A 27,654-nucleotide genomic window follows, 5' to 3' on the forward strand; every position below is an offset into this window, starting at 1 on the left:
CTTCCTGACTTCTGTTTGGGCGCAGTGGAAAGATCGGGGGCTCTGGTGTGAAGAGGTACCTGCCATTCAAGACCAAGTTCCCCCAAACCTAGCTGTGTGGTATGGGAAGGACCGCTTAATCTCAGCCTTTTCCCCCCCTCATTTGAGGATTAACCCAGATACACCATGAGAAAACATCACAGCACCCGCGAAGCAAAGCGCTTTTGTTGGAGACGGGTTTCTGCCTCTCTAGCAGCAGCTTCCCGAAGTTTGTTCAGGGTTTTCTGACTGCGCCCTTCCCGGGAGATCATCAGGGCGCCGCGTTGGGGCGGGAGGAGAGAGCAGAGGGTACCAGGCGTCAGGCTTCACAGGCACAGGGTGCGGGCTCAGGTGAAGCGAAGCAGCAGCCAATCACAATCTGTCTCTATCTCTGTTCCCATCTCTCTCACCGGAGGCTCGGCCAACCCTTCATCCCAACCCTCAATGGTAACCATGGCAACCTACTCGTTCAGCTGCACTGACGGCTCTGAGGCGCGTCCCGGGGGCGCGGCTCGTGCGGACCGCGCGTTGATTGGCCTACACAAGAGGGCGGGGCTGGGAGCGTGGGCTCGCGGGGAAGGGGGCGCGGCTGGCGCTTGGTAACTGGCAAGCTCTCCCACAATTTATTTCTGGGAGGCGGACCGCGCCCTAATTGGCCCTTAGACTGCAGGGGTGGGGCTGCTTCTCTGATTCAGAAAGATTGAATAATGAATGAATAACTATACTCCTCAACACCAACCCGGGTTGACCAAATTTCACAAATAAGACTCTAAAAGTCAAGAGTAATTCCCCCAAGTTATCAGCGACAGTAAAGGACAGAAGGGTAACTGGAACCCAAATCTGTAAAGTCTAGACCTTTCCATAACTCTCATGGAGAAATGGGATTAAAGTTATGGGCAGTTACCATATGCCGGGCACTCCTGTAAATATTGCACCCGCATTGGCTCTTTGAAACTCACAACTCTGGGAGGAGCTTTACAGGCTTTTGGCTGGAGGGCCTGGTGGTTGGGTCTTGGCCTGCACTCCTTCCATACCTTACTTCCTCTCTAGATGTCTTGACTAGCATTTGAGGCTTTTCATGAAATGGTGCCTAGAAGTCTTCCCCTCTCCCCTCTCTTTTCCCCAGGAAATTTCAGCAATTCCCCCAAATGTCAATCACCATCCACAGGGAATAACACCTACACCCCCATCTCCAGACTGCGGGTTCAAGGCTGAGGGCTCCAGCCACATCTTGGAACCCTGACACTCACCCCATCCCACAGGGGCTGGGTGTTCCCCCAAACCCACTCTTCCTCCTGGTTTCCTGTTTTGGAGATGCTTCACTGTCTACCAGTCACTGGGTCAGACCCTCGTGCTGTCCTTGCCCCTTCCTTCTTCATCCTCCTTCACAGCCATCAGTCTCTGTCTCCATCCTTGCCACTCTGCCTCTCTGCCCTTCCCCTTCTTTCCATCCACATCCCCAGTGCAGCTCAGGCTTCGTCCTCTGCCGCCTGGACCACGGCTCTAGCCTTCTCCCCACCTCCTGCCTCCAGCCTCACTTCTATTCATCCCCTGTGCAGGATCGAAGCTCTGTCCCCCACCCATCATTGATTCTGCCCTTTCCCTGCTCACAGCCCTTTCTTGGGCACTTGGGCTGGTGTTCAAAACCCTTCATGGACTCTTGCCTCTCTCTCTCTCTCCTCACCACCTCTGTAGCTTCTTTCCTGGCTCCAAATTCCCCCCCTTTTTTTAAAATCCCAGCAACATAGTGCTTTCTATAGCTCTCTACACACTGAGGCGCTTTCCCACCACCTGGTCTGCACACACACTGTTCCCTCTGCCTGTGACACCTTCGGTCGGTCCCTGCTCACTGCAACAAACCTTACTCATCTTTCAAGACTTACACACAGATGCCACCTAACTGGGACAGATTCTCTATCCTCCTGGGAGGGCGTAAGTGCATTTTGTGGGCTCACATGGAACCTACCGTTACCTCTATCACTATCTGCCTTTAAATAGGGGTGACTCTGACCCTCCCTTGCTCAGAACTCTCCTCATGAAGCCTCTGCAGTGCTGAAACTGTTCTATATGTTGACCCAGATTTTGCTTTCATGGGTGTTTACATATGCAAAAATTCATGCACCTGAGACTTTAAGATTTTGTCCATTTATCTGTATGGTTCCAACTTTAGTATATGTGCTGCCAAAGAGAGCACATCCATTTATGTGTACATAAGTTACGTCTCAGTTAAAACATAAGTAACCAAAAACAAGCAATAAAATCTCCCAGAGCTCCCATCATCCTTAGGAGCAAACCAGCACTCCCCAGCCTGGCATTGGAGGGCCTGTTTTTCTACAGCTTTATCTTCGAAGGTCTAATTGTGGCAAACAAATGAGCAGGAAGTGATGAGTGAACAAATGGCACACTGGTCCATTTCCCATGGGCTGTTTGCACCGCACAGGACATCTGTGGGGTGAGCCCGGCCCACATCTCTTTCTCCCTCTGTCTGCCAGGAGGGTGCTCGGTCTCCGAGCCTCTCTTGCAGCTAAGAGTGGTCACAACAAGAGATTTTGGCCAGTGAGACATAAACACAGGTCTGCTGCTGGCCCTGAGAAGGCTACCGCTTCTTCTTTAAAAAAGGTGCACCCTTCCTGCAGGTGCGACGTGTGAAGCTATGCCTGCCATCTCCTGAGCAAAAGGGAAGGGCCAAGAGAATCATAGAGAATCACAGCCCTCCTGGCCCCCAAGTTGTGGAGACTCTGAGCTGTGGGCCCACAGCTGTCCTTCTCCAGACTTGTTTCATGAGAAAAATACCCACCTAGTATTTAGTCCATTATTGGATATGTTTGCTATTAAGAAATGTAGTCACCAATATCAAAAAACCAAACCAAAACAAAAGACATCACCTAAAAACCCAGTATGGGGGTGCGGATCCTGGAGTACTGTATCTGGGGTCCCCGAACTGGGGTGCTCCCAGGTAACGATGGCACAACAATGGTAATAACAGTAGAAAGAGTCCCGGGGCGGTCATTGACTAGACCTTACTCAGGGTGTCTCACACTGGGGGCGGCTGAAGGTAGCAGAGCTGAAGGTGGGGCCAGGTCGGAGGTGGGGACTGGCCCAGCAGCAAGACAGAGAGAAGCAGCAGCAGCAGCAGCCCCAGGACTGGAGTGGGGATCAGCGGGTGCCGGGTGACCCTGGTGGGGGGGCAGTACAGAGTTTAGGGAGGGGCCAGGGAGCTGCCAGAGTCTCAGCGGTGGGCAATGTCCCCGTGTGTGACCATCTCCCTCCCTTCCGGGACTGCCTTGGGGCACACCTGAGCGGCTGGGGGTGCAGGGGGGCCAGGCAGAGCTGGCCCCAGTCCGGCCTGCTGACTGGGACCAGCTCTTTCACCACAGGCACCAGGGCTCGCTGCAGATCTGGCTTGGCAGGGCTACTAGGCAGAAAAAAGGATGGGGCAATCATGCCGGACTTTCCCCTACCTCCAGGTCCCTTCCAGTCCCCGTGGGTCCTGTTACCTCTCAGGAAGGCTTCCTGGAATGTCTCCAGGGTGAGGGTCTCCCAGAGGGATGGGGAGATTGGCCTGAAAGGACAAAGGAAACGGACTTGAGACACTGGCTCCTGGATTAGGAGAGGCCCTTGGTTTAGCCCAGTGGACAGAAGTGACTGCGCGGAAGGGGTTGGAACACAGTGGCTCAGTGCCGTGAGATACACCACCAGGTGGGCTTCCCAGCTCTGCCAGCTTCCACTGCGTGTCCTCTGGAATGTCACCCCACGTCTCCATGCCCCACTTTCCCCATCTGGGCACAGGGTCGTTGACATGTACCCACCTCACAGGGCTGAAGGAGAGTCTGCCTGAGGGAACACAGGTAAAAAGCAAAATAGCGGAGGGTGCTTGGAACAGTTTCTGGCACTGAGTGAGCACTGGGTAATTGCGTGTGCTGTTCAATATTGCTAGCTCCATTTGCATCTGATTCTGGAAGGATCCAAGTTCCCAGAGGGCAGAGACCTCATCTTCTCCAGGAGTCCAACATTGTGCTGGGCCTAGTCCAGCGTGGGCACGCTCTTTGGGTCTGTCTCCCTGCCTGTATCAGAACCTGCAGGTGCCTTAAGATTAAAGCCCCAAAGGGGAGTCTGGGTGGCTCAACTGGTTAAGTGTCCAACTTCAGCTCAGGTCATGATCTCGTGGTTTGTGAGTTTGAGCCCCTTGTTGGGCTCTGTGCTGACAGCTCAGAGCCTGGAGCCTGCCTGGAGCCTGCTTCTGATTCTGTGTCTCCCTCTTTGTGCCCCTCCCTCCACTTGCTTGCATTTCCTCTCTCTCTCTCTGTCTCTGTCTCTCTCTCTCTCTCAAAAATAAACTTAAAAAAAAAAAAGCCCCAAATATTTGTCCAGGGGCCATCTCATCCCCTCTGTTGCTCTCAGGCTGTCACACCCACACTTTTGTTCCATGGATGATGCTGATGGCAATAGTAACAATAATAAGGAATAACAGGGACACCAGTCTCAGCCACCACCTTGACCACTGCCACCTAATGTACACCTGTTCTGTGCCAGGCCCTTTACACATGGTCCTTAACCCTCACCCCACCCTGACAGCTAGGTAAAGATCATTGTCAAGTCAGCTGTGAGGATAACTGAGGAGGGTACCAGTCTCCATGGAAGGGAGTAGGAGGTGGCTTTGGGGTCAGGCTGTTCAGAGAGACCACGTTGGATGGTCTGGAGCCTGAAAGAGCTCAGATACCAGGTGTACATTTGGGCTCTCACATTCCTAACCTGAGGACCCAGGCTCCGCACCCCTGCTCTCCAGGCTTCCTTCCTTCCCTTTCCTTGCCAGAGAATGGGGACTGTCACCCGCACCTCACCCTGTGCCCTGCCACTTTGAGGAAGAAACTAGCGGGTGTGTGTGGTGATAGGCAAGGGGGCTGTGACAGGCGCTGTGCCCCAGGGAGTTCTGGGGCTGGCTGGGGAGGGCCCGGCCCCTTCCTGTGTGTGGGCGCATGTGCGTGTGCATTTTCGCATTCCGGGGGTGTAGCCACGTCTGTGAGGCCTGTGGCTTAGCGGCTGCAGCCCTGTGTATGTGCTTGGGGGGTCCCCTGGGAACATTCTGGCCGCCCACTGGCCTGCAGGCCTCCCCCCACAGCACTGTCCGCTCTCATTAGCTATAGCAAGGGCCTTGTTATCTCTTGGCCAAATGATTTTTCTGTCTGCTCAGGAGAAGTGGGGGTGTGGGGTGAAGGCTGGGAGGAGCTGCCCGTACAGCAACCTCCTTCAGGGCCTGGAGTAGGTAGGGGCTGGGGAGGGGTGCTGGGGACTGCCTACCCTGACCTGGGTCTCTGCTTCCTCCTCTTCCTGTCTTCTGGGTAACCTGAGAAGACAAAAAAGTCACTGCAAGCATCTTCCATCTGCCTAGCTTCCCTTTGCCCACTATGGAGCTGGATGAACCTTTAAAGCAGGGGTCTTAATGCAGACCGGGCATCATGGATGAGCGTGGGGGTGTCCTGGAGCCCCAAGAGCAAACTGCTGTGTGTAGGTCAGCGTATGTATTTTGCAGGGGAATTTTCAACACGCTCTTCATACAACTGGCTTTCTCAGCTGCTATGTTTCCAGCTGATGCCTTAGCTGGGAGCCACGGCTTCTCTTCTACTCTCCCAACACCAGAGACTCAGGGCTCTCCCAGACTCCGGGGCAGTCCAGACCCCACCCCCCACTTTGTGCCTGGTGGGCCGTGCCACTTTAAGTGAGTCTCAGTCTTACTGGATCTACTTTTAGGACTGAAATTCCAGAAGCCAACTGTGTGAGCAATTCCCCCCACCCCACAAGTCATTCTCTGGGGTGGGCGAGCATCCACCCTCTGCTCCCCCGAGGGCTACAGCTCTCTGAAGTGCCTCTTTGGAGACTCAGACCTCAAGCTGTCTGGCCCAAAGGCCCCTCAGAGACCCAGACGTCCACACCACCAGCTACCACCTTCATCTGGGTTCAGGGATCCATCCTCCAGCTACTACCACTTTGACAACCTCAGGACACAGCTGTTTCTTCAATTAGCACCCCAAAGTCAGCTAGGCTGGTAAGCCCCCAGTCAGACACAGAGGTGTCTCATCCCCTGGGACTTCTACTTGGGACCCAGGTGGCTCCTCCCCCAGCTCCTCTCGGATCCGAGCCTTCACCCCTACCCATTGTTAGGGACCACAGGATTCACTACCTCCCTTGCTTCCCAATCTGTGAGTCACACTGTCCTGCTCCTGGGAAACTCAGATGGCCAGCCCCCGCCCCTGTCGCTGCTCAGCCCCTTCTCCCCTCCCTCCCCTCCCTGGTGACGCTAGGGAAGGTCACAGCTCTGGAGCCCCCCTCCCGCCCAATCTCAGCTTTCTCAGAGGAGCCCAATTAGAGGCTGGTGGCAGGAAGCCTCATTAGCTGCCTCAGCGGAGAGCCTGAAAAAGAGGAGGGGGTGTGGAAGGCCCCAAGGCCAGGGCCCCGGAGGAGAGTGGGCCCAGACATCTAGTGCTTTATCTCTCCTTGGAGGCCTGCATCTAAGCTTCGGAACAATCACAAGGCTGGGGTTCCATGGCCACCACCCCATCACTAAGTCACCAAGCTGGGATTTGAACCCAGGCTCTCTGATTCTAGAGTCCCCGATTGTCTTGTAACTACATGGGTGTTCGCCCTTGACCCAATGGGTTTCATTCATCCCAGGGTTCCCTGGAGGCCTTGGGAGAAGTGTGTTCAGTGACCTAGTGACTGAGCTGTCCCATCTGCCTGACAACTGTCTTCTTGTCTGAGAGTCTCCTAGATGAAAATTGCTCCCACAGGACTCCATTCAAGCATTACCTCCCAGGGAAGCCTCCCCCGAAGGTGGAGTGAAGTGTCAGATGTTCTCACAGAGCCAGCCAGGTCAGAGTCTGTGTCCCTCTAGGCTAAGAGATGCTGAAGGCAGGGCTGGGTGTGACTCATCCTGGGTCACAGGCCCAGGATGGCCTCAGTGTGAAGGAATGAGTGAGTGAATGAATGAATGATGAGCAGCTCCCCCAGGGCTCTTCCAGTCCTTGTATGCTATTCAAATTCATCCAAGAATTTGGTGTTACCTCAACGCAGGGGGATGGCTCTGGAAGGAAGAAGCTTCTTACCACATCGATTGCTCCTTCCTTCCTCCTTGAGGGTGCGCTGGCTCTCCCTGGAAGTTTCTCTGTGGGAAAAGAACAGGTTAGGTCTCCCAGGCTGCGACACCTGCAAGAATTCACCACCTTGGGGCGCCTGGGTGGCTCAGTTGGTTGAGCGTCTGACTTTGGCTCAAGTCATGATCTTGCAGCTTGTGAGTTTGAGCCCCGCGTTGGGCTCTGTGCTGACAGCTTGGAGCCTGGAGCCTGCTTTGGATTCTGTGTCTCCCTCTCTCTCTGCCCCTAACCCACTCGCATTCTGTCTCTGTCTCTCTCAAAAATAAACAAACATTAAAAAAAAAAAAAAAAAAGAATTCACCTCCTGCATCTAGGACCTGCCCTCCTCTTGGGCTCTGTCACTGAGGCTGGCTCTGCATCCCTCTCAGAGCAGAAGCCAGAAACGGGAGAGTTGTTCTGGACCCCTTTCTATTCAGGACCCAGGAGTCCAGGTCCCCCAAACCTCTCGTACTCCCACAAACTTCTCACACTCACGTGGACCCAAAGGAGGCTCAGTGTTTCCCTTCAGATCCCCTTTCCCTCCCAGGTTCCTGGTCTTGGGCAGCTCCACAGCTGTTCTCCTTCAGGATCCAGGTCCTGTTTTCTCCGGAGACATCTCCGTGTGTGGCCCGGACCACCGACTTGATATTGTTTTCTAAATACATTCCTGAGCTCCAGCCTTGTGTACCCATTGACCTCAGGTAGCCCCCCAAATGCCCCTCAGGATCTGCATCTCACTAGGTCGCAGTATAAGTTTGGCATCTTTCTGGCTTCTCCCTTCCCAGCACTCTGCGTGCCCAGCCCACTTGCCTGCAGCTGTGTCCCCCCGCCCTACTTTTCTCTGCCCATCATTCCTCTTTCTCCATCCCAGGGCCCTGGCCTGGCTCAGACTTCATCCTCTGGACTCTTGCCCCAGCCTCCTCCCTGGCCTCCTGGCCTCTAATCAGAATCCATGTGGCCCGCAAGGAGTCTTTCTACATTCAGAGCTGACCTCGTCCCTCCCCGCTCTCAGCCCTCCTGTGCCTCCTGTGGCTCCTGTGGCTCGATGGAGAAAAGTAGAGTCTCCCAGCCTGATTTTCAGGGAATCCCTGTCGTGATATGGCCTCCCGGCTCACTAGACACCTCAACTCCCTCTGCTTTCCGAGCATGTTACATGCTTTTGTGCTGCCAGGAAGGCATCTCTTTCCTCACACCACTTCTCCCTCTTGTTTTCCCCAAATAAGCTCAAGTGTCAGTTTCCCTGTGACACCTCTCCAGTCTCCCACCTGACACAGGTGCCCCCTTCGCTGGGCTCCCTCAGGGCCTGCCGCCCACCTCTGCACACCCATCGTCCTGCATTAGGATGGCCGCTCTGCACAATCTCTCCCTCTGGCCCCAAGCGGCTCCACGTGGTAGCTCCAGGACCCAGAGCAGGTGGCGGCCAGAAGCCTGGGTCTCCGTGCCCCTGGATGGGGCATCAGAGAGCTCACAGCAGAATCCACTCTAACTTACACCTCCTCTGAGGGCTGTGACTCTGCTGCCCATAGGCTGTGTGACTGGGGATGTGTGACCTATCTGAGCCTCAGTTTCCCATACGTGACAGGATGAGGGATGAGGATGTCTACCTCACAGAGATGCTGGGGGAGGTAAATGAAAAATCAAACAGCACTGGTGTCGAAGGGAAACACAGAAGCATCTCTCAATCCAGGGAAAACGTGAGCAGAGAGACAAGTTTCTCCTTTAAGAATGGTAAACAGGGGCGCCTGGGTAGCTCAGTTGGTTAAGTGTCCCGACTTACTCTTGACTCTTGATTTCAGCTCAGGTCACAATCTCATGGTTCGGTTCATAAGTTCGAGCCCTGCACCAGGCTCTGTGCTGCTGGTGCAGACTCTGCTTGGGATTCTCTCTCTCCCTCTCTCTCTGCCCCTCCCCACTCGTTCTCTTTCTCTCTCTCTCTTAAAAATATAAATAAACCTAAAAAATTAAAAAAAAAACCAAAGAATGGTAGGCACACCTGGGTGGCTCAGTCGGTTAAGCGTCCGATTCCAGCTCAGGCCATGATCTCACAGTTTGTGAGATGGAGCCCTGTGTCAGGCTCTGTGCTGATGACTTGGAGCCTGCTTCAGATTCTGTCTCCCTCTCTCTCTCTCTGCCCCACCCCTGCTGTTCTCTTTCTCTCTTTCAAAAATAAATAAGAATAAACATTAAAAAACCCAATGGTAAACAGGTAATTCTGAAGCAGTATAATTCTCAAGATGATGCAGTTACAGAGCTGTGAGCATTATTTTCTCTGGAGAAAAACAAAAAACAAAAAACAAAGACTTCTGGCACGAATGGATTAAAATCTCACTTTTCTGTTGTGGACACTGAAGATGAGCTGTGCCAGTTGTTTCAAAGGGTGTTGAAATACTGTTCAGGCAATTACAGAAGTCCCAAAACAACAGCTATTGGTTGAGTTCAAGATTTCACAGTGGGCTTGCTAAGCTTTTCCTAAAGGTGCTTGCATCCAAAAAGTAAAAGTTTTAGAAAAATAAAACCAACAAAAAAACACACATGCAAAAACCACCCCCCAAAAAACCCAAAAGTAAAAGCTTAACGTATCTTTCCGGTGTCTGGAAGAACGCTTCACGTCTTACCTTCCCCCTGCAGACCCTGGTAAATAATGATTCCTGACAGTGTTTTCCACCTGACAAAAACTACCAGCAGGCAATTTGTGTTTGCTTTGTTTACGGTCTATTGCACTCCCGAGCTGGTCTCTAGGGGGCAGGGATGGTGTCCTGTCTGGCTTGGGCTCTGTGTCCAGCAGGCCCTTCAACACTTGCCTGTGGGATGGGCAACAAGCTGGTGGCACGTGGAGCCCCAGGCCCCTTTCCCAGGTCCCGGACGCCGGTGGCCTCTGAGCCCCTCCCATGCTCACCTCTGCCCCAGCTGGGGCTTCAGGTGGAAACTCAGCTTCCTCGTCTGTCTCAGTCTCGATGATGACCTCCTCCCACTGCCACACTCCACAGAGAGGGCTGGAGAGAGCGGAGTCTGCCACTTCTTGTTTCTGGGAGGGAAGGCATTTCTGAGACCAGGGATGCCAGGGTGAAGGCAGATGATGGGGATGGAGATGGGCTGAGGCATGGGGTGGGGGAGGGCAGGGGGCTGGCGTGAGGCTGGGTCGGGGTAGGGATGGGGTTGAGGACGGAGATGGTCCTGGGGGGCAGATGGGGTGGGGTGAGAATCAGGGCTGGGTCAGAGCCGTGGCCGGCTGGGGGTTGGGGCGTTTCCATGGAGCTGGGCCCACCTGCCGAATGGCCTGGATCTCCACGCCCAGTGACGGGGGCAGCACCTGGGTCCAGCCCGCTCTTCTCACCTGGGCCCCTTCCGGTAGCCTGGTGACACCGTCAGGAGGGAGAAGGCTCTCTCTGTGCCTGCCTACTACCTCTCGGTCCACCTACTCTGGGGTCGTGGCCCTGCCCACCTTGTGGCTGGAGGCCGGGGGTCCCTGCCTTTGGGCTCTCCTCCTGCCTCCTCCACCCCTGACGTTCCACTCACTCATCCGGCCCCTCATGGATCTGACTCAGCTGCTCCTCCAGGTGTGAGATTTCCAGCCTCAGTTCCTGCAAAGGGGGCAGTGGGGGACCCTGGCCTCTCTGTCCTTCTCTACCTCCCAGCCTTGGGCTCCCCTTACCGTCACTTCTACTTCCCCAACTTTTTTGAGCTCTCCAGACACATATTCCCAAGAGACAAGGAGAAGAAACTTAGGAAGCCAACAAGAGACAGAGAGCAGCAGGAACCTAGAAGGTAACCTACTGGCCAGGAAAATTAAGAAAAGGAAGGCAGAGATGGAGACGCACAGAACAAAAGACATGGATGGACACAGATTCACAGGGGGGCAAAAGACACGCAGGGTGTAAGAGACTCATAACAACCAGGGACCAACAGAGAGTAGTGACCCCTGGAGACGGACAGACTAGATCAAAGAAAGGAAGACACAGAGCAAGATGAGCAGGGGAGATGCGGTGAGAAGACCCCCACAAAGAATGAAAGTGGACCCAAGATGGAGATACACAGAGTGAGAGAGAAAGGAAGGAGCAGAGAACAAGAGAAAAGGCAGAGAGAGAGACGGAAACAGAGAGGGAGAGACACACAGTAGTAGAGATGGAAGAAACCAGGTATAGAGACTCCACAAAAGATGGGCAGGAACAGAGAGAGGCAGCAGATCCCAGAGACGGCAAAAGAGCGGGGCTGGGCAGGGGGCCGAGGGTGGGAGGGCAGCCGCCTACCTGGGTCATCGTTCTGTACTCCTCTAAGGTCTTGGCCAGACTCTCTGCATGTTGAGTACGCTGGGAAGGCCCAAAGGTAACTGAGACTGGGCCCAGCCCCAGAGAGACTCTGAGGCAAGGGGTAGGGGAGACTGGAAGGGTGAGCTTGGGGGGAAGAGCTAGGGCCTGAGGGAAAGCACCAGGTTTCTAGATCCTGCAGGGTCATGCTTGTGAGCCTGGTGTTGGGAGCAGGGAACCCTCTGACCTCTCCAGGCTGCATATCCATGGAGGAGATCCTGGCGGGACCTCCCTTTCTAGACTAGGGGCGGGAGATGGCCAGGCACATATGGAAGGTGAATGTCCCCTTACCACCCTAGGGCCCCTCACCTCAGAGAGGACAGCATCTCGTTGGCAAATGAGGCGTTCACACTCAAAGAGCTGCCGCTGCCAAGGAAGGAGCCCGTCCATCTGTCCGGCCTTCCGGGACTTGCCTCAGCAGGCGCTGCCCTCCCCGGCCCACCCAGCTCTCTCGAGCCCCTCTCCTCAACCTCCCACGATGTCTCTGGACATCAGCTATCCCGAGAGGGATTTCAGCCAAGCTGCCCGGAGCCCTGGGAGCCTGATGGCTTGATGGAAGTCCCCGGTTCTCACTAGGCCAGAGTGGCTGAAACTGGTAAAAATGGCAGGAGGAAGAGGTTCCACCTTCAAAGCGTCCTTTTCTGTGGCCAGCTCCTCACTTCTCCTCTTCACTCCGTCCCGCTCAGCCAGTAGTTTCCCGTTCTGGAAGAACGAACAACCGGTAATGTCCCCTCCGGCACATGTTAGTACTCACAGCTGACATTTCCTGAACAGCTGATATGCAATAGGCCTCATGCTAAGCACTTTCTATGTTTTGGCCCATTTAATCCCTCCAACCATCCTGTAAGATCTCAGTTTTGATTTCTCTGTGCATCACTGGGTGCTCGTCTGTAAAAACAGAGATGAGAGCTGCCTGGGTGGCTGAGTCATTTCAATCTCCGACTTCGGCTCAGGTCATGATCTCAAATTCATGAGTTTGAGCCCCGCGTTGGGCTCTGTGCTGACAGCTCAGAGCCTGGAGCCTGCCTCAGTTTCTGCGTCTCCCTCTTTCTCTACCCCTCCCTCACTCGCGTTCTCGCTCTCTCTCAAAAGTAAATAAACGTTAAAACAACTTATTAAAAAAATGGAGATGAGATAGACCTACTTCATAGGGTTGCTGTGTGGATTAAATGAGCTAATGGTGACTGCTAACCTGTACTGAGTGCTTTGCAAGTGTTAACTCATTTCTTATCCCCCATTGTTTTTTTTTTTTTTTTTTAAGTTTATTTCTTTTGAGAGAGAGAGAGAAATAGTGGGAGAGGGGCAGACAGAGGGAGAGAGAGAATCCTAAGCAGGCTCCACACTGTTAGCATGGAGCCTGACGCAGGGCTCAAACTCATGAACTGTGAGATCATGACCTGAGCTGAAATTAAGAGTCTGTCGCTGAACTAACTGAGCCATCCAGATACCCCTTTACTACCTCATTGTAAAGATGAAGGCAAGTCTAGCACAGAACAGTTGTGCAACTTGCCCCGGGTTATACAGGTGATAATTCATGCAAACACATGTCACTACATATAATAAGCACAAAACATATATGGTATATGGTAATTGCCTGGCATATACCAACATGTTCAGGAAATGTAAAATGCATAATTTTAAAGATATCTTCAAAACTTTGTAAGTGCTTTTCACACACATATGTGAAAATAACAGTACAATGAATGTGCACGGCCCATCACCCAACTTTGATAATTATATACATTTCCCCAGTTTCTTCCCTATCCTCCAAGGCTTTTGTTTTGTTTACCAGATGATTCAAAAGCAATTGCCAGATATCGCATTATTTCGCCTATAACTACTCTGGCATTTTTATTTCCTACTTGAGGAATTTTCACTTTAGTAAACTCACAATACCACCATCATCTTAAAATGGATCATTCCCTACTGTTGTCTCATACTGAATTGGTGCTTTAAAAAAAAAAAGTTTATTTATTTAAGTAATCTCTCTACTCAACATGGGGCTCGAACTCACAACCCTGAGATCAAGAGTTGCACGCTCCTCCAAGTAAGCCAGCCAGGCACTCCCTATGTTTTTGTTTCGTTTTTTCATTTTAGTTATCTCACAAATGTCTTTTCACATTTATTTAGTTTGTATGAGGATCTAAATGAGGTCCACCGTGGCTTTTAGTTGAAATGTCTCCTTTTCATCTGACAGTGGTCACCCACCTCCCCAACCATGGCATTTTTGGGGGCCCTTCTTTTGTGGAAGAAATCAGGTTATTTGTCCTGTAGAACAGGGGCATTTGGATTTGACTTACTGAGTTCTCATTCCCTGTGCGGGATGTTCACCCCGTTCCTCCAACCTCTTTATTTCCTCTAAACTGGTGAGTAGATCCAGGGCCCTGGCCAAGCTCCTGTTCCATTTTTTGGCAGGAAGATTTCACGGGTGCTGCTAAACGTGTCCTCTTGCACCATTCAGGAAGAATGTAACGTCTGGTTGTCCCAAGTGTTAATGTTTTATTGGGATCACCTCCCCTGTCCCAATTTTGCAGAGGAAATTGAGGAGTGGAGGGACTAAGAAACTTTAAATGGTGAGTGAGTGGATTCAAACCCAAATCTGACTCTAAATGCTGCAATTATAACCCCCAGATTCTCTGAGCCAGACATAGCCCTCGGTGAGAACGGGGAACCAGTTTCGTCTCTCCCCTCAGGGGAGCTCATTGCTAGAGGTGGAGACCGGTGCAGAAGTAGATGATGACAACATGGGAGGCAGACTCTGATGAAGCTTAGCCCCTGGGCCTTGCGGGAGCCCGGATGAGGGGGTTCCTGAAGAAGCAGTGTTGGGGCACCCTGAGTCCTCCAGGGTGAGGAGAATGATCTGAGAGAAAAAGGGGGCTGGGAGAGGGCAGCACAGGCCAGCCATGCTGTGAGATCTGAGAATAAAATGGCCCCAAATCCAGTCTGGAGTTTCCAGGCACCAGTACTATAGCAACTTGCACTGACTTCGATGGGAAGCAGCCACGGGCAAAAAGCATTTCAGCGCAAAGAGGCAGGTGGACTTCCCTCGCCACACCCCTCCTCTCAGTGCCCCTGGGGATACCCAGGCCAACTCCTCCCTCTCTCCAGCTGGCTCGGCTTCAAATCCTCCATCAGTGGGCCCTCACGCTCAGTCTCAGCGGCCTGGGCTGCCAGGTGAAGGGCAGAGGAAGGACGGACCAGGAATGCTGTGTCAACATCTGTCCACCGGGTAGGGGATTTGCAGGCTGGATCCTGGGCCACTCGGCAGGGAACCTGGTTACTCAGCCTCTCCCGCCTTCTTCTGCAGTAACCTGAGCCCTGCTCTGTAGATTCTCTGTAGGAAAACCGAGTGTCTGAGTGTCCCCTACTCTAGCATTGTTCTACTGTAACTTGAGAAGTCGATCTATAGATGCTCTGTAGGCTGCCGCGGGGAGGGGTAGGTGGAGGGGAAGCAACCAAGAATAGCTCTGGTTTATCGAGCGCCTAGGATGCCCCAGGCACCGCTCAAGGCACTTGACCTGGCAGTGGGCCTTCTGGGCTGGGAGGAGGCCCAGACTTCTGGCTGCAATTCACCCTGCTTATTCTTTCTTCTGCTTTCATTGGGGGTCCACTCTCCACGTGGGCAGGTGGGTCCTGGTCTGGGGTGAATGAGATGGAAATCTCGGAGGATTCAGAAGTGGCTTGTTAGCTAACCCAGCAGCCATTCTCACCCCCTCTGACTTGTTCATCTCCCACTCCAGAGGCTGAGCCTCCCTCACAGCTGGGGGTGTCACGCGGTCCAGTTCTTGCCAGCGAGATGGAAGAGAGGTATGCTGGGGTGGTGGGTACAGTGGGGGTGCTCCTGGGAAGCCTTTTCCTTCTGATGAAAAGAGAGCTATGCGAGAAGCATTAGCTGGGCTCCCCTGTCCCTCTTTGTCCTGATTTGGATGAGACCGTGAGGGCAGAGCTGCTGCAGCCATCTGTGATCACGAGGCCACAAGCAGATGAACAAACCTGAATCACCAAACCAATCCAGAGACCTCCAAAGCCTCTTGTTACAGAAATGAGTGCCCTTTGGATTGAAGCCACCATTTCTTCTGTGTTCTCTTCCTTGGAGCTGTAAGTATTCTGGCCCATCAGCGGTTGGATTACCCATGCCAGGGAGTGGTTTGGCTATAATCATATGATATCACTTTGTCCAGTAACATAGAAGAGGGAGGTTCTGCCATGGGGCTTTAGGGAGAATTTCTCCCTGTTCTTAAAAAGTGATGTTCTGGAAGAAACAGTTACTTCCTGGCTACACCCCATGCCTCACATTGTGGCAGCCATCTTGTGGCAATTCCCATTGTTCCAAATGATGGAACTCTCATGGAAGAGCCAGAGAACAATAGTGGAAAAGTTTTGGATTTGAATACAAAAGCTACAATACAGATGTAGGACAAAGAGATTTGGGGGGATCGGGCAGAATCAGTATCATTGCCTGGACTCAGCAAAGATCTTTAGGTCAGGGGAGGGGTGCAGGAGGGTCAAAAAAGAGAGCAGTAGAGGGGAAACATGCCCTGAGCCAGCCCCCAGCCCCGGGTTAGCTAAGGTGGGGGGTGAAGAGGAAGGATGCTATTGAACAACACAACCCCTGGGAGGTCTGGGAATCAGAGAACATTTCTCAGCTCAGTCTCAGCCCCAACAAGGCCTGTGAATGTTAACAGAGTAGAGATAGCTGTGTGAGAAGCAGAGGCTGAGAGAGACCCACGAGGCCCCCTATGGCCACAAAGAGTCTCAGGGAAGTAGCCAAGCCTCCTCTTTGGCCCCTGAAGGGTATGGAAGTGGCTGAGGGAGAGCCCCAGAGGCCCCCGTGTGCTGGGGGGTCCAGAGGGCCACCACCAGCAGGTGCAGTGAGGACTGTACATCCAGACACCAGAGGCAATGCCCGCCTCCCAGTGGATGCCAGCGTGTGGTGGTGACTAAGGACGAGGACCAGATGGGATGAGGAACATCAATCTTGTGACCAGCAGAGAGAGCAGATGTTGAGCGAGGACCGCCACCTCCTGGAGCACTGAGATGCTGTGTGGGTCTCCAGCAACTTAGATGCCACCTTGTGGGGGGTAGTGACGATTTTCATTATCAATTGATGAGTTTAATTTCCATCTAAGATGACTAGATGGATCTGGATTTAACAAAGGCTCGGGAAGGAGAAGTCACATGCCTAAAGGTGGCCCATCTTGTAAGTGGCAGTGATGGGATCTGAACTCACTGATTTCAAGGCCTGTATTCTTCCCACCATAAAAATGCTAATATATGAACAATACTGGTTAACTTTCAGTGAACACTTCCAATGGTCCTGCCTCATACCTAATACTCTATAAGCATCCTTTTGTTTAAATCTCACACAACCCAGTGAGGGAGATTCTATTATTTTGCCCATTGTTACAGGTGAGGACACTGAGGTACAGAGAAGCAATAGACTGACCCATGCTTATGGAGGCAGCTCCAGCATGGACCCAGGCAGTCTGCCCCACGCCCCTCACTCTTACTAACCACAGCAGTCCTCACATGCAGTGATGTGACCTTCAGAAACATTCATATGTTATTGGGATTCTGGGGTCTCCCTCTACAGAGTGGGTGCAGGCTACTGAGGATGTTTGGGGCAGACGGGGCGGGGAGGGGAAGATCCTGAGGACCGGGGAAGGGATGGGGTGGGCACTGGGCCTCAGCTCACCTCCTCCTGCAGAGTCTCCATCTCGGCCACCAGATGCTGCTGTTCCTTTTCCTGAGCAGCCGCGAAAGAGGACAAAGGTTTTCTTAGGACCTCCTTGCCCCCATATTGCCCTTCTCCCCCACCTGGGAACACATCTCGGGTCTGGGTCATTAAGGAGCAAGGCTGGGAGAAGGGGTCTGGGAGCCCTGATGGCTCCTGCTGTCCCTTTTGTCATAAAAGGGATGGCAAATCGATCTGAGCCCTAAGTCAGGAGCAAGCAGGACCTGGAGGAAGGGAGGAAGCCAGGATAACCTCTGCACCTTCCCATTTCACAGTCAGACACCGCTGCTCAGACTCTTTAAGAAAGGGAGAAGGCACCTTCGTGCCCCTTGCCCAGAACCCACCGTCTGTCGGGCCTGGGCCAGGAGGCTGCGATTCTGCTCCTCCAGGCTCTTGGCCAGAGTCTTCAGATCCTCCAGCTCCTCATCCACAGCCTTGGCACACTGCAGAGCCTGCTGGGTACTGAGTGGGGGCGGGGCAGATGGGCCACGCAGGAGGGAAACAGAGACCATAGAGATAGATCCACTCAGAGCTGGAAGTGACAGAGACCTGGGGGTGGGGCACAGAGACCCAGTTTCTACCTAAAAGACTAAGGGGGTGGGACAGAGACCCAGAGAAAGCAGGAGGACTAAAATAGGGGAATCATGATGGACAGGAGCATAGAGAAAGGGATAGGCTGCTGATACGGAGACTCAGAGAAAAATGAAGAGGGAAGTCTGAACCCAAGAGACCAAGAGACAAGAACTAGGGAGACACAAAAGAAAAAGAGCAAAAGAGAAAGGGACAGTGCAGGGTTGAAGACAGGGCAGGAGGTGCAGAGAGAGCATGTGGAGAGGAGAGTGACGGGGGTGAGGGTGGGGGAGGAAAGCCTGGTCAGGAGGGACACAGGTGCACCGGCCCACCTGCGAAGCTGCTTGCGCAGGGCTGCAATCTCCTCCCCGAGGCGCGCAGATCCCTCCTCCGCTGTCTCCACGCTGCGCTGGAGCTTGGCGTTCTCCCCGGCCAGCCTGCGGTTGCTGAGCTCCAGGTCCTCCAGGCTGCTCAGCAGGTCAGCTGTGGCGGGCCTGGGGTCAGGGAGGGGCAGGTCACTGGCCACAGCTCCGACCTCCTTTCCCAGGTTGGGGTGGGGGTGGTGGGGACCTGAGGTTCTTCTGGAGAGAGAGAGACAGGAGAGAGACTGCCCCGCTCTCCTGGAGCCATCAGCACAGCACCCCTCCCCCCATCCCTCACCCACTCCCGAAGGACCCCAAGCCCTATGACATGGAGGCTGGAGGGCAGCGGGGGAGAGAATAGGTACAGCTCAGGTCTGGGGTCTTCGCCTCCAAAGCTCTCCAGGTTGGCTGGCTCCTCAGCTTCTGGGCATCCTGGGGAAGACAGACAGGGTGGTGGGCTCCCCGGTGACCTTAGGTGTTGGGCCACCCCAGAACTCGGGCTTGGCCTCCGCTAGCCTCGCCCTCACATTTGTTGTGGGTCATGTCATCTACTCCTGGGGCTACAATTACATCCACCAAGTGAAAGGCCTTTTGCTCACTGGCACCTTGAGCAAAAGCTGGCCCTCACTCATAGCCCCGATTCCGTCACATCCAAGATGAGGCAGCACCTTAGCTGCCCCCAAACCTGTTCTTCCTCCCAGTATCCCTCCCTCCCGGCCACTGGGCTGTCCTGGCTCATCCCCACAGTCCACTGGAGCCCAGGCCCTCCTGCCCTCCTCCCCCATTCTCTGTCCTCCTCTCCTCTCTGTGTCAGCCAGTCCTGGCTCAGGCTTCGCCCTCTCCTCTTCCTCGCCCTCTCCTCACCACAACCTCATCCCCAGCCTCCTGGCCTCCAGCCTTCCCCCACCCAGAGGGGTGTTTCCTCAACAGGAGCTGACCTGACCCTCCCCTGGCCCCCAAGCCCAACTGGAGAAAGTTTAAGGGAATGTCCAGGAAGCTGTATTTTTTTTTTTTTTTTTTGCTTTTGTTTGGTTTTATAAGGTATAATGGGAACACTTTTTACGGCACGCCTCCTGTGTGTGAGGTCCCAGGGACAAAATGGTGAGCGAATCAACTAACCAAATAGCACGGCAGGTAACTTAATCGGTTAATCATGTTTTTACAGGAAAGGAGGGCTGTGAGTGAGCCTGGACTGCCAGGGACCTTAGCCTGGGCCTCCCAGGGCTTCCCCACAGAGGGTTCCCCAGGTGTGGGAAGTTTAGGGGGAATAACCTGAGGGGAGGACCGTGGTGGGCAGGCACTGAGTGCATTAGAGGCTGAGCCAGGAGGCCCAAGGGAGCAGGGACTAGAGAGCAGGCGGGAGCTGGAGAGAGCTGACAAGGAGAGGTGGGCAGGGCCTTACAGGCCTCTGTGATAGGCTGGGGTTAGGAGGAGGACTCGGAACCAACCCCTGAAGAAAAAAATCCCAAAAGGTCAAGAAAGGAGGGAAGGCAGTCATGGAGGTGCCTAGAAAGCCAAACTCACAGCTCCAGGATGGAGCTAAGGTTCCAAGGGTCCCACCCTATCTGTCTCCAGGTGGGAAGTCCCCCCACTGTCTGACCCCGGGCCTTCCTGCTTCATTCTATATATAGTAGTCTCACCAGATGGCGGTTGCTGGGAGGTCAGGGCCCCCTTGAAGGCTGTCTCCTCTTCCAGCTCTAATCCCCTGTATCAAAGGGATGAGGCTTAGAGCCCCCTGCAGCCACCCCCAATCCTGACCAGCCACGAAGGGGGATTGCTGGTGGCAGGAGGAGGGGCCGGGTCAGGTGAGAGCCAGAGAGCATGGACAGCACCACCGTGGGGAGGAAGGTAAGGCCAGATGGCAAGAGCCCTGGGCCAGATGGAAAAGCAGGAGAGGCAAGGCCTGCGTTTGGAGAAGGGATGGGGAGGGGCCTCAGTCAGCCCCCTAACACCCCAACTTTTCCTTCCAGCCCCTTTTATTTCTGCTTCCCCATCCCAGGAACTTTGTCTTCAGACTTTCCACCCCATTCCCCCCAACCCCATCTCTTTACTTTTCGCTCCTCCTCAGCCTCCTCCAAACCACAGTAGGTCCCTGTGCCCAAAGGGTGCTGGCTGCAGTAAGCAGGTATGAATGAGGTTAGATCTCAGGAAGGACTTCCGGGGGGGGGGGAGGGGAGAGGTGCAGAGACCCACCCATCCAACTGACAGGCAGCAATCCAGTCCCGCATGACGACCAGGAAGGTGTCCAAGTCCACAGTGGCCTGAGGGCCCTCCCCATTGGGGTCCAGGTTGCAGGCCAGTGTTTGGAGGCGTGCATCCTGGGAGCCCCGTCCTGTCACAGCCTCCAGGTAGGCTAGTACGTGGGTCACAGTCACGATACCTGGGGACAAAGCATGCCGTGAGGGAGTCTAGGGCAAGTGGGGGGGAGGGGAGTAGGGACAGGCAATGGCTTGAAAGCAGGATGCCAATGGCTGGGCTGGCAGCACCTCTGCATTGTGGCTTAACTGAGACACTTTGGGCAAGTCCTTTCCCCTCCTCTAAGTTGAACTCTTCACCTGGAAATGGAGCCCAGTCATCACCACTCACAGGGTGGACCCAAGAGGACCTGCTATGCCCCATCAGGCCCTCAGTGGCTGCCCTCCCTCCCTCTCCCTAGGCCCTACCCTCTTCCATTAATGTCCTCACCCTGAAAGGCCTCGGTCCCTTTATCCAATCCTTCCAGAAGCTTCCTACAATCACCCATTTTTCTGTAGGACCCCCAAGAAAGGGCCCTAGCCCATCCCTCTCTTTACAGCTTCCCAGTTTCCAGCCTCCCCATCTCTGTCCCTTATTATTCCTTGTGTCTCCCAGGTCCAGGGCTGCCAGGCTCTCATCCTGTCCCCCACCTGTCCTCTGGGGGTCACAAGCTTCGAACGTCGAGTTGAGTATTTGCTCCTCTAAGCTCAGCAGCGTCCCCAGGCTCCCCTCCTCCAGCTGGTCCCAGAGATACACTGAGGAGACAAGAGGGCCAGCCCGCCCATGAGAAGGGGAACAAGACGAGGAGTGACCCCAGGTCCTGTGCTCCTGCAGAGGGGAGTGAATTCATCCTGAGCTACCTGGAGTTAGGGCTGGTGGGGAACAGCAGGAAGCTCGGGCTGGGGACAGCAACAGTAAGGGCCTCCTTGGTCCCCATCCTGAGGATATGGGCCCCTCTTTCAGGCCAGGAAGTCCCCCCTGCTTCTAATCCTTTGTGTCTGAGCAGCTCAGGAGCCCAGATAACAAACAAGGCTCTGAAATCACCCTTTCCTCCTCTCTTCCCTGGCCTCCCAGGCTCTGCTCAGAGGGGGCCGGGGCAGAGGAGGGCAAAGAAGAGAGGATTCTGGGAGGAGCTGAGGGTGAAGGGGGGCCCAGGAGCCAGGAACAATCCAATAAGGTGAGGGCAGCCTGGATCGATTCTGCCGGCCACATCTCCGGTTTCCCAGCCTGCCTGGGGGGCCGGTTGTCTTTCCTACCTGAATCCCCAGGCGGGGCTGGCGTCATTGCAGCCCACAGCCAGGGGCCCGAGATGAGAGGGGATGGGTGATCTAGGTAGGGTGAGTGGTGGGGGAGTGGTTAGGAGCTCATAGCCCAGCTACGTGACTATGGGCAAGTCCATTCTCCTTTCGAAGCCTCAGTTTCTCCACCAGTAAAATGGGCAGGTAGTGATTCCTCCTTACCAGGGCTGGGAGGGTTAGGTTTGTGTGTGGGAAGAGACCTCCCAGCACAGACACACAATGTAAACGCCCCCACGTCTGTTTGTCCACGGCTGTATCAACAGTGCCTGCATATACAGGCACTCAATAAATTCTCCACGATACAGGGGAAGATCCTCTACCCCAGGGATTACTGGGGTCCACTTCTCTGGGACTGGAAGTGACCTGCAAGGGTCCCCACCCTTAAACAACTGGGTATAGCAGCAGGCCTGGCACAGGCTGCTGGGTTTGGCTGACCCAAGGGGCAACCCGAGCAAGGAACGCAGACTCTCTGAGCCTCAGTTTCTTCCTCTGGAAAATGGGGCTGGTGTTCCCTCCCTCCTAGAGAAGAAATGAGAAAATCTGGAAAGGCTCTGGGCAGAAGGAAGGCCTGGCACATGGTGGAGGCTCGATAACAGAATTGAACATTCATTTAGCAAATGAGTAGGTGCCCTTCCTCTTCTGAGGGTTTTGTATGGACCACGGCCACTGCTATTTTTAGCCCCACTTTACAGATGAGGTGAGTGAGGCACAGAGTAGTTAGGAACTTGCCCTGGCTCTTTTTTTTTTTTTTTTTTTAAGTAGTCTCCATGCCCAATGTGGGCCTTGAACTCACGACCCTGAGCCAGCCAGGCACCCATGGGTGCTCTAATTCCTTTTAATCTCCAGGGTTCATTGTAGACAGCTAACATTCAGCCCCTGCAGGTTTGAACCCATGCTATTAGGGAAGGGGAGAAGGAACCCACAATTAGAGGAGACACCAGGGCCCATGCTGGGGCTTTACCTGAATTTGCAGTGTTCGCCTCTCACTGTGCTCCCCAGGTTATGAAGGAGGACCCTGAGGTCCAGCGAGGTCACTCCCCAGGGCTGCTCAGCCAGAGTCAACCCAGGACGTCTGGCTCAGAGGACCCCCACGTGTCTATCTGGGGCCCCTCAGGAAGATGTCACTCTGCCTGTGCTGTTCTGTTCCTTTCCCTTCATTTCCATCCTCCGTGTCTCTACCTCTCTCTGTGTCTCTGTCTCTGCCCTTCTCTAGTTTTCTCTCTGGCTCTTTCTTTCCATCTTCCTCCCCATCTCTCTCTTCCTGGGGCCCTGCCTCTCTGTCTCTGTGTTCCTTGCCCCCATTTTCTTCCCCGTGTCTCCAGCTCTGGGCTTCTTTTCCCATATCTCAGTGATTCTCCATTCCCCAAGCCTTCTCTCTCCTTGCCCTGCTGTCTCTCTGGCTTTTTCCCCCCAGCCTTCCTCTGTCTCCATCTCTCCCGGGTGTGGCCTTCCCTTTCCTTCAGGAGCCTCCCAAAGGCGGCTCAGCCCCGGCCCAAGGGATCCTCTGGGCCCGCACGCCCTCTGCTGGTGCCGGAGAAGTTTTGATGTCGGTCACTCGGTCCGCCAGCCCTGGAGCTGCCTCCCGCACCCAGGTGTCTGCCTCCTACCTTCCCCTCTGGAAAGACTCCTGAGGCCAGAGTCCAGGCCTGCGGCTTTGAGAAAAGACGCAGGCTCTGCTGCTGGATGCTGGGAGCCTCTAAGAAAGCGGCCCTGCCTCTCCCCAAGGGTGGGAGCCTCCTCCCCCATCACATCGGGCTCTCCCACTTAGCAGATGAATTTCAGAGAGGGCAACCCAGCGTCTTCCTCCCCAAGCCGGCTTTCACACCCCCTTGGTTTGCATCCATCCAAACAAATCAAGAACAATAATTGAGCTCCTACACGTCAGACATTGTTCTAGGACGGCGCTAACCAATAGGGCAGCCACTTGCCACATAAGTTTCTTGAGTGCTTGAACTGTGGCGAGTGTGAATTGAGATGCTCTATTAGTGTAAACCACACACCAGATCTTGAAGTCCTGGTGTGAGAAAAAAAGAATATCCCTAATACATTTTTATATTAATTACATGCTGAAAGGATACCATTTTGGACACATCAGGTTAAGTAAAATCTATTATTCCCATTCCATTTTGCCTGTTTCTTTTTACCTTTAAATGTGGCTAGTAACAAAATTTAAAATTACATTTATGGCTCACATGTTGGTCAGCACAGCTCTAGGGACCAGGAATGCCAGAGTGAATAAAACAGACAGACCCCCATGTCGGGACGCCCGGGTGGGTCAGTCGGTTGAGCTTCTGACTTTGGCTCAGGTCATGATCTCACAGTCTGTAAGTTCAAGCCCCGCATCAGGCTTGGGCTCACTGCTGTCAATGCAGTGCACAGCCCACTTCAGAGCCTCTGTCCTCCTCCCCCTCTGCCCCTCTCCTGCTCCCACTCTCTCTCTCAAAATTAAATAAACATTAAAAAACAAACCAAAAAAAAAAAAACCCCAAAACAAAAAAAGACCCAACTCATGTCCCAGTGGGAGAGACAGAGACTAAGCAGTGCTATGAAGAGAAGCAGGAGACGGGAGGGAATGTGAAAGGCTTTTCAGAAAGCAGAGAGCTGAATGACTAGTGAGGGGTGACCCAGCAGGTCATTAGGGAGGAAGGAACAGAGCTTGCTAAGGTTTCTGCTGTAGTTTCCCCAGAGCAAAGGAGATACGGTATCCAGACAGGTGGGTGCACATCGGCACTTCATCAAAGATAGCTCCCTCCCTCCCACCCGGCACCAAAGTGGAGGCTCAGTCACCCTAAGCCACCTCTCTCAAGTCCCCAAGCTGGCACCCACTCACCCACTGCCCCCTCCTCATCCTCCCTTGGGGTGAACAGGGGCCCAGCCACCTACTTTTTGCAGCGGGGCCACCCGCCCGGCCCTCTGGGACATCCATGGGCCACCCTGGTCGCTCCACAGCTGCTGGAGAAACTAATAGCCTGCCCCCATCACTGGGAGGGACTGGTAAAGGATGGTCTGCTCCAAGAGCTCCTGGAAGGACAAAGGGGAATGGCCTCCTCAGACCAGCCACCCTGCCCCACCTGTGCCCCAGGCCGCTCTGGGTTCTCAGAACCTGTTTGCCCACCCCTGCCTCAACCCGAGCAGCTCCCGCTCAGACCTGTTTTATGAATTGGAGGTGTGGGCTGGGAAAATGGGGGGCCAAGGAGTGGGCAGCAGAGATCAAAGAGGGGGCTGGTGGGTGGGGGTCACTGCCTCCTTGCTTCCCTCCCCCACCTCCTCCCCACAGCCTGTCAAGTCCCTAGCCTTGTCCCTCTTGCCCTATGATTCTAACTTGACCCCTCCTCTCCTTCCCTACAGCTCTGGGTTCCATCCTCTCCCCCTGGGCCCTGGGCCCACCCTCTTCCCGGCCTCCCAGTCTCTAGTCTTTCCCTCCCCGTCCATCCCCAGCAGCGCCCCAGAGCTGACCTGCCCAGTGTTCTCCCGTGGCTCCCCAGTACCCCAGGGACAGAGCCTAGACCCTGGACCTGGCATTGAAGGCCTTGCACAGCCTGGCCCTGCCCGCCTCCCTACCCCAAATCACACTTGCTGTTCCAGCAAATCTGAACTGCGTGCTCTCCCCCAAACTGGACTGGCTGTCCCCACCTTGGGGTATCTGACTGGGACACCTTCCTTTCCAGCCCTTCCTGCCTTGGCTTATCTATCTCCTCCTCTGGGAAAATGTTTCTGAACCAGCTGCCGTCTCTGGGTTCCCACACCACCCTGGGCTACCGACATTCTGCCGTATCAATCTGTATTTGGAACTACTGGCCTCCCGTGCGAGTTGGACCCCATCCCTGCGTCAATCCCTGCCATGGATCCCTAGTGCCCTCAGGGCTAAGTCCTAGCCCCTCTGGCTGGTGTGGGACAGAGTCATCGTCCCTGCAATTCCTGGCCCCTTTTTGTCACTTTTCTCTCCACTGGCTGACCTCTAGGCCCCTCCCGCTCATCACAGCCGTGGGAGTTCTGCACCTTTGCGTGGTCTTCCCAGGCCCAGGTGGTACGACACGCACCATCCTCACATGTGGCCCCTGCCCTGGCTCACAGCCTCCCTGGGAAGCCTTCCCTGAGTCCCTGGGGTCCCCTAGGGACCAGTGAGGGCCTCCCTCCTCTGTGCCCTGACAATGCCCTGCCCTACCTCCATTATAACCAGGTTGACCACCTGTACGACTTATCGTCCCAATCCCAGGACACTGTCAAGAGTGAGAAGAGTGTTGGGGCACTCGGGTGGCTCAGCCGGTTAAGCGTCTGACTCTTGGTTTTGGCTCAGGTCACGATCTCACAGTTTCGTGAGTTCAAGCTCCACATCGGGCTCTGTGCCGACAGTGAGGGGCCTGCTTGGGATTCTCTCTCTGTCCCTCCCTAACTCACACTGTCTGTCTCAACTTCAAAAAAAAAAAACTTAAAAAACTTACAAACTTAAAAAAACTTTAAAAACTTAAAAAAAAAGTAAAAGAGTGAGAAGGGTGCTATTAATAATTACGCTGGACAACTATGCCCATCGGGGCTACACTGGGCACACTGGGGCAAATGGCCCACATAGGGTCACCTGGGGTCTGTCTGTCCTCACCCCACCTGCTCGTCATGCCTTTCCTCACCAAGTACTCCCCACACCCTGCTCTCCCTGGCGCCAGCCGGGTCCACAGCCATGGAGTGCACGCTTCTTGGCAGCTTTTAGAATGTTCTAGAAAAAGCAGCCTTTGAAGAGAGAGCCTTCCAGGGTTTGGACAATGCTGGGGGGTGCAGAAGGGGGGTGATGTCTGTGGGATCTGGGGGGGGGGGGAAGGGTCTGGCACCGGGTGCTTCTGACAGGGACTGGGGGATAAACTCCCAGTGAGGGGCTGAGGGAGGCTCTCGTCAATCACGGAGGGTCTTCCACAGGGAGGCTGGAGCAGGGGGAGGACACAGGCAGGAATTAAAGGGGTTCGGATTTTAAAGGGGTCTCTGGGTTCCAAGAGGGTCTCTGACCAGATTTCCGGGGCGTCTCTGGAGTTCTGGGGGTGTCTGGATTTGGGAGGGGAACCTGACAGGATTTTTGGTGGGTTTGACAAGATTTCCGGGAATCTCTGACAGGATTTCGGCGGGACGCGGGGAGGGGCGGGGGTTCTCTGATTTGGGAAGGGAGCGTAACAGGATTTTTGCGGGGTAGTCTGGCAGGGTCCGAGGGAGAAGTCTGGCAGAATCTCTAGAAGATTCTGACAAGATTTCAGGGCTCATCTATCACATTTCCTAGGAGTCCTTCTCAGTATTTCTGAGGGGTTTCCATCAGGATTTCACGAAAACTTTTAACAAGGTTTGGAAGGCCTTGATATTGGGGACCGTGCCCTGGGATTTGGGGGGCTCTGGCAGGGCTTCTCTGGGGAACCCCACCACATCCCGGGCGTCCCTGAGCCCACGTCCCGCTCTCAGGACACAGCCGGGGCCCACGACCTACCAACGGCAGTTGCTCGGGAAGAAGGTACACGTGCGCCGTTCCCGCCAGAAAAACGTTGGGGCGAGACCGAGGGCGCGCGCGGCGCCTAAGCCCCGCCCCACCTGGGCGCCTCCCCACGACGCAGGCGCACACCGGGGGAAGGCTCGCTCTAGTCTTGTGGGTTACCTGCACCCGGGACGCCGCGCATGCGCAAGACTGTCCGGGCGCGCGCCCAGCCTGGCCGGGCGGGTGCACGCGTATTGGCCGGGAGGGCCAAAGCTGGAGGGAGGGCGGCAGGCAGCGGAAGCGAGGGGCGCCTGCGTCCCCTACGTTGGGGTCCTCTCTCCGGCCTCAAGCTTGGGTGCCATGGGCCAGTTGGATTGAGGGACCCCTTGTCCATCCCCCACTTTTCATCAGCTGCTAAGTCACGCCCTTTTTGCCCTCTCTTCCGTGCAAGGCTGCCCATCGCCGTCACAATGATGTTCCTACCCCGTCTTGCCTCACCACTGCCGCGCCCTTTGTGGCTCTGGTCACGATGTATTAACAGATCCCTGAAAGACTTTCTC

At 54.5% G+C, this 27,654-nt stretch overlaps 1 protein-coding gene across 7 annotated transcripts; it reads right to left on the reverse strand.

Annotated features, from left to right (window-relative positions):
• Positions 1 to 184: 184 nt before the first annotated feature.
• On the reverse strand, positions 185 to 27,654 carry KASH5 (KASH domain containing 5). 7 transcript variants are annotated; one of them, XM_049621693.1, is made up of 20 exons: positions 27,110 to 27,654; positions 24,532 to 24,669; positions 21,001 to 21,105; positions 20,309 to 20,495; positions 19,756 to 19,820; positions 18,481 to 18,547; positions 18,086 to 18,247; positions 17,528 to 17,645; positions 17,145 to 17,195; positions 12,023 to 12,151; positions 11,759 to 11,815; positions 11,393 to 11,452; positions 10,662 to 10,726; positions 10,411 to 10,498; positions 10,042 to 10,170; positions 7,119 to 7,177; positions 5,323 to 5,362; positions 3,516 to 3,580; positions 3,314 to 3,430; positions 185 to 3,194 (listed from the first exon to the last, which is right to left on the reverse strand). In XM_049621693.1, the coding sequence occupies exons 2-20, from the start codon at positions 24,572 to 24,574 to the stop codon at positions 3,053 to 3,055; spliced, it is 1,749 nt and encodes a 582-aa protein (XP_049477650.1). In that variant the 5' UTR covers positions 24,575 to 24,669; positions 27,110 to 27,654; the 3' UTR covers positions 185 to 3,052. The 7 variants fall into 7 exon arrangements, with proteins under 7 accessions (XP_049477650.1, XP_049477649.1, XP_049477648.1 ...); XM_049621692.1 differs by having other exon boundaries at positions 3,314 to 3,433; XM_049621691.1 differs by having other exon boundaries at positions 5,317 to 5,362; positions 27,110 to 27,653.

This window comes from Panthera uncia (genome assembly GCF_023721935.1).
Source record: "Panthera uncia isolate 11264 chromosome E2 unlocalized genomic scaffold, Puncia_PCG_1.0 HiC_scaffold_19, whole genome shotgun sequence".
Classification (NCBI taxonomy): domain Eukaryota; kingdom Metazoa; phylum Chordata; class Mammalia; order Carnivora; family Felidae; genus Panthera; species Panthera uncia.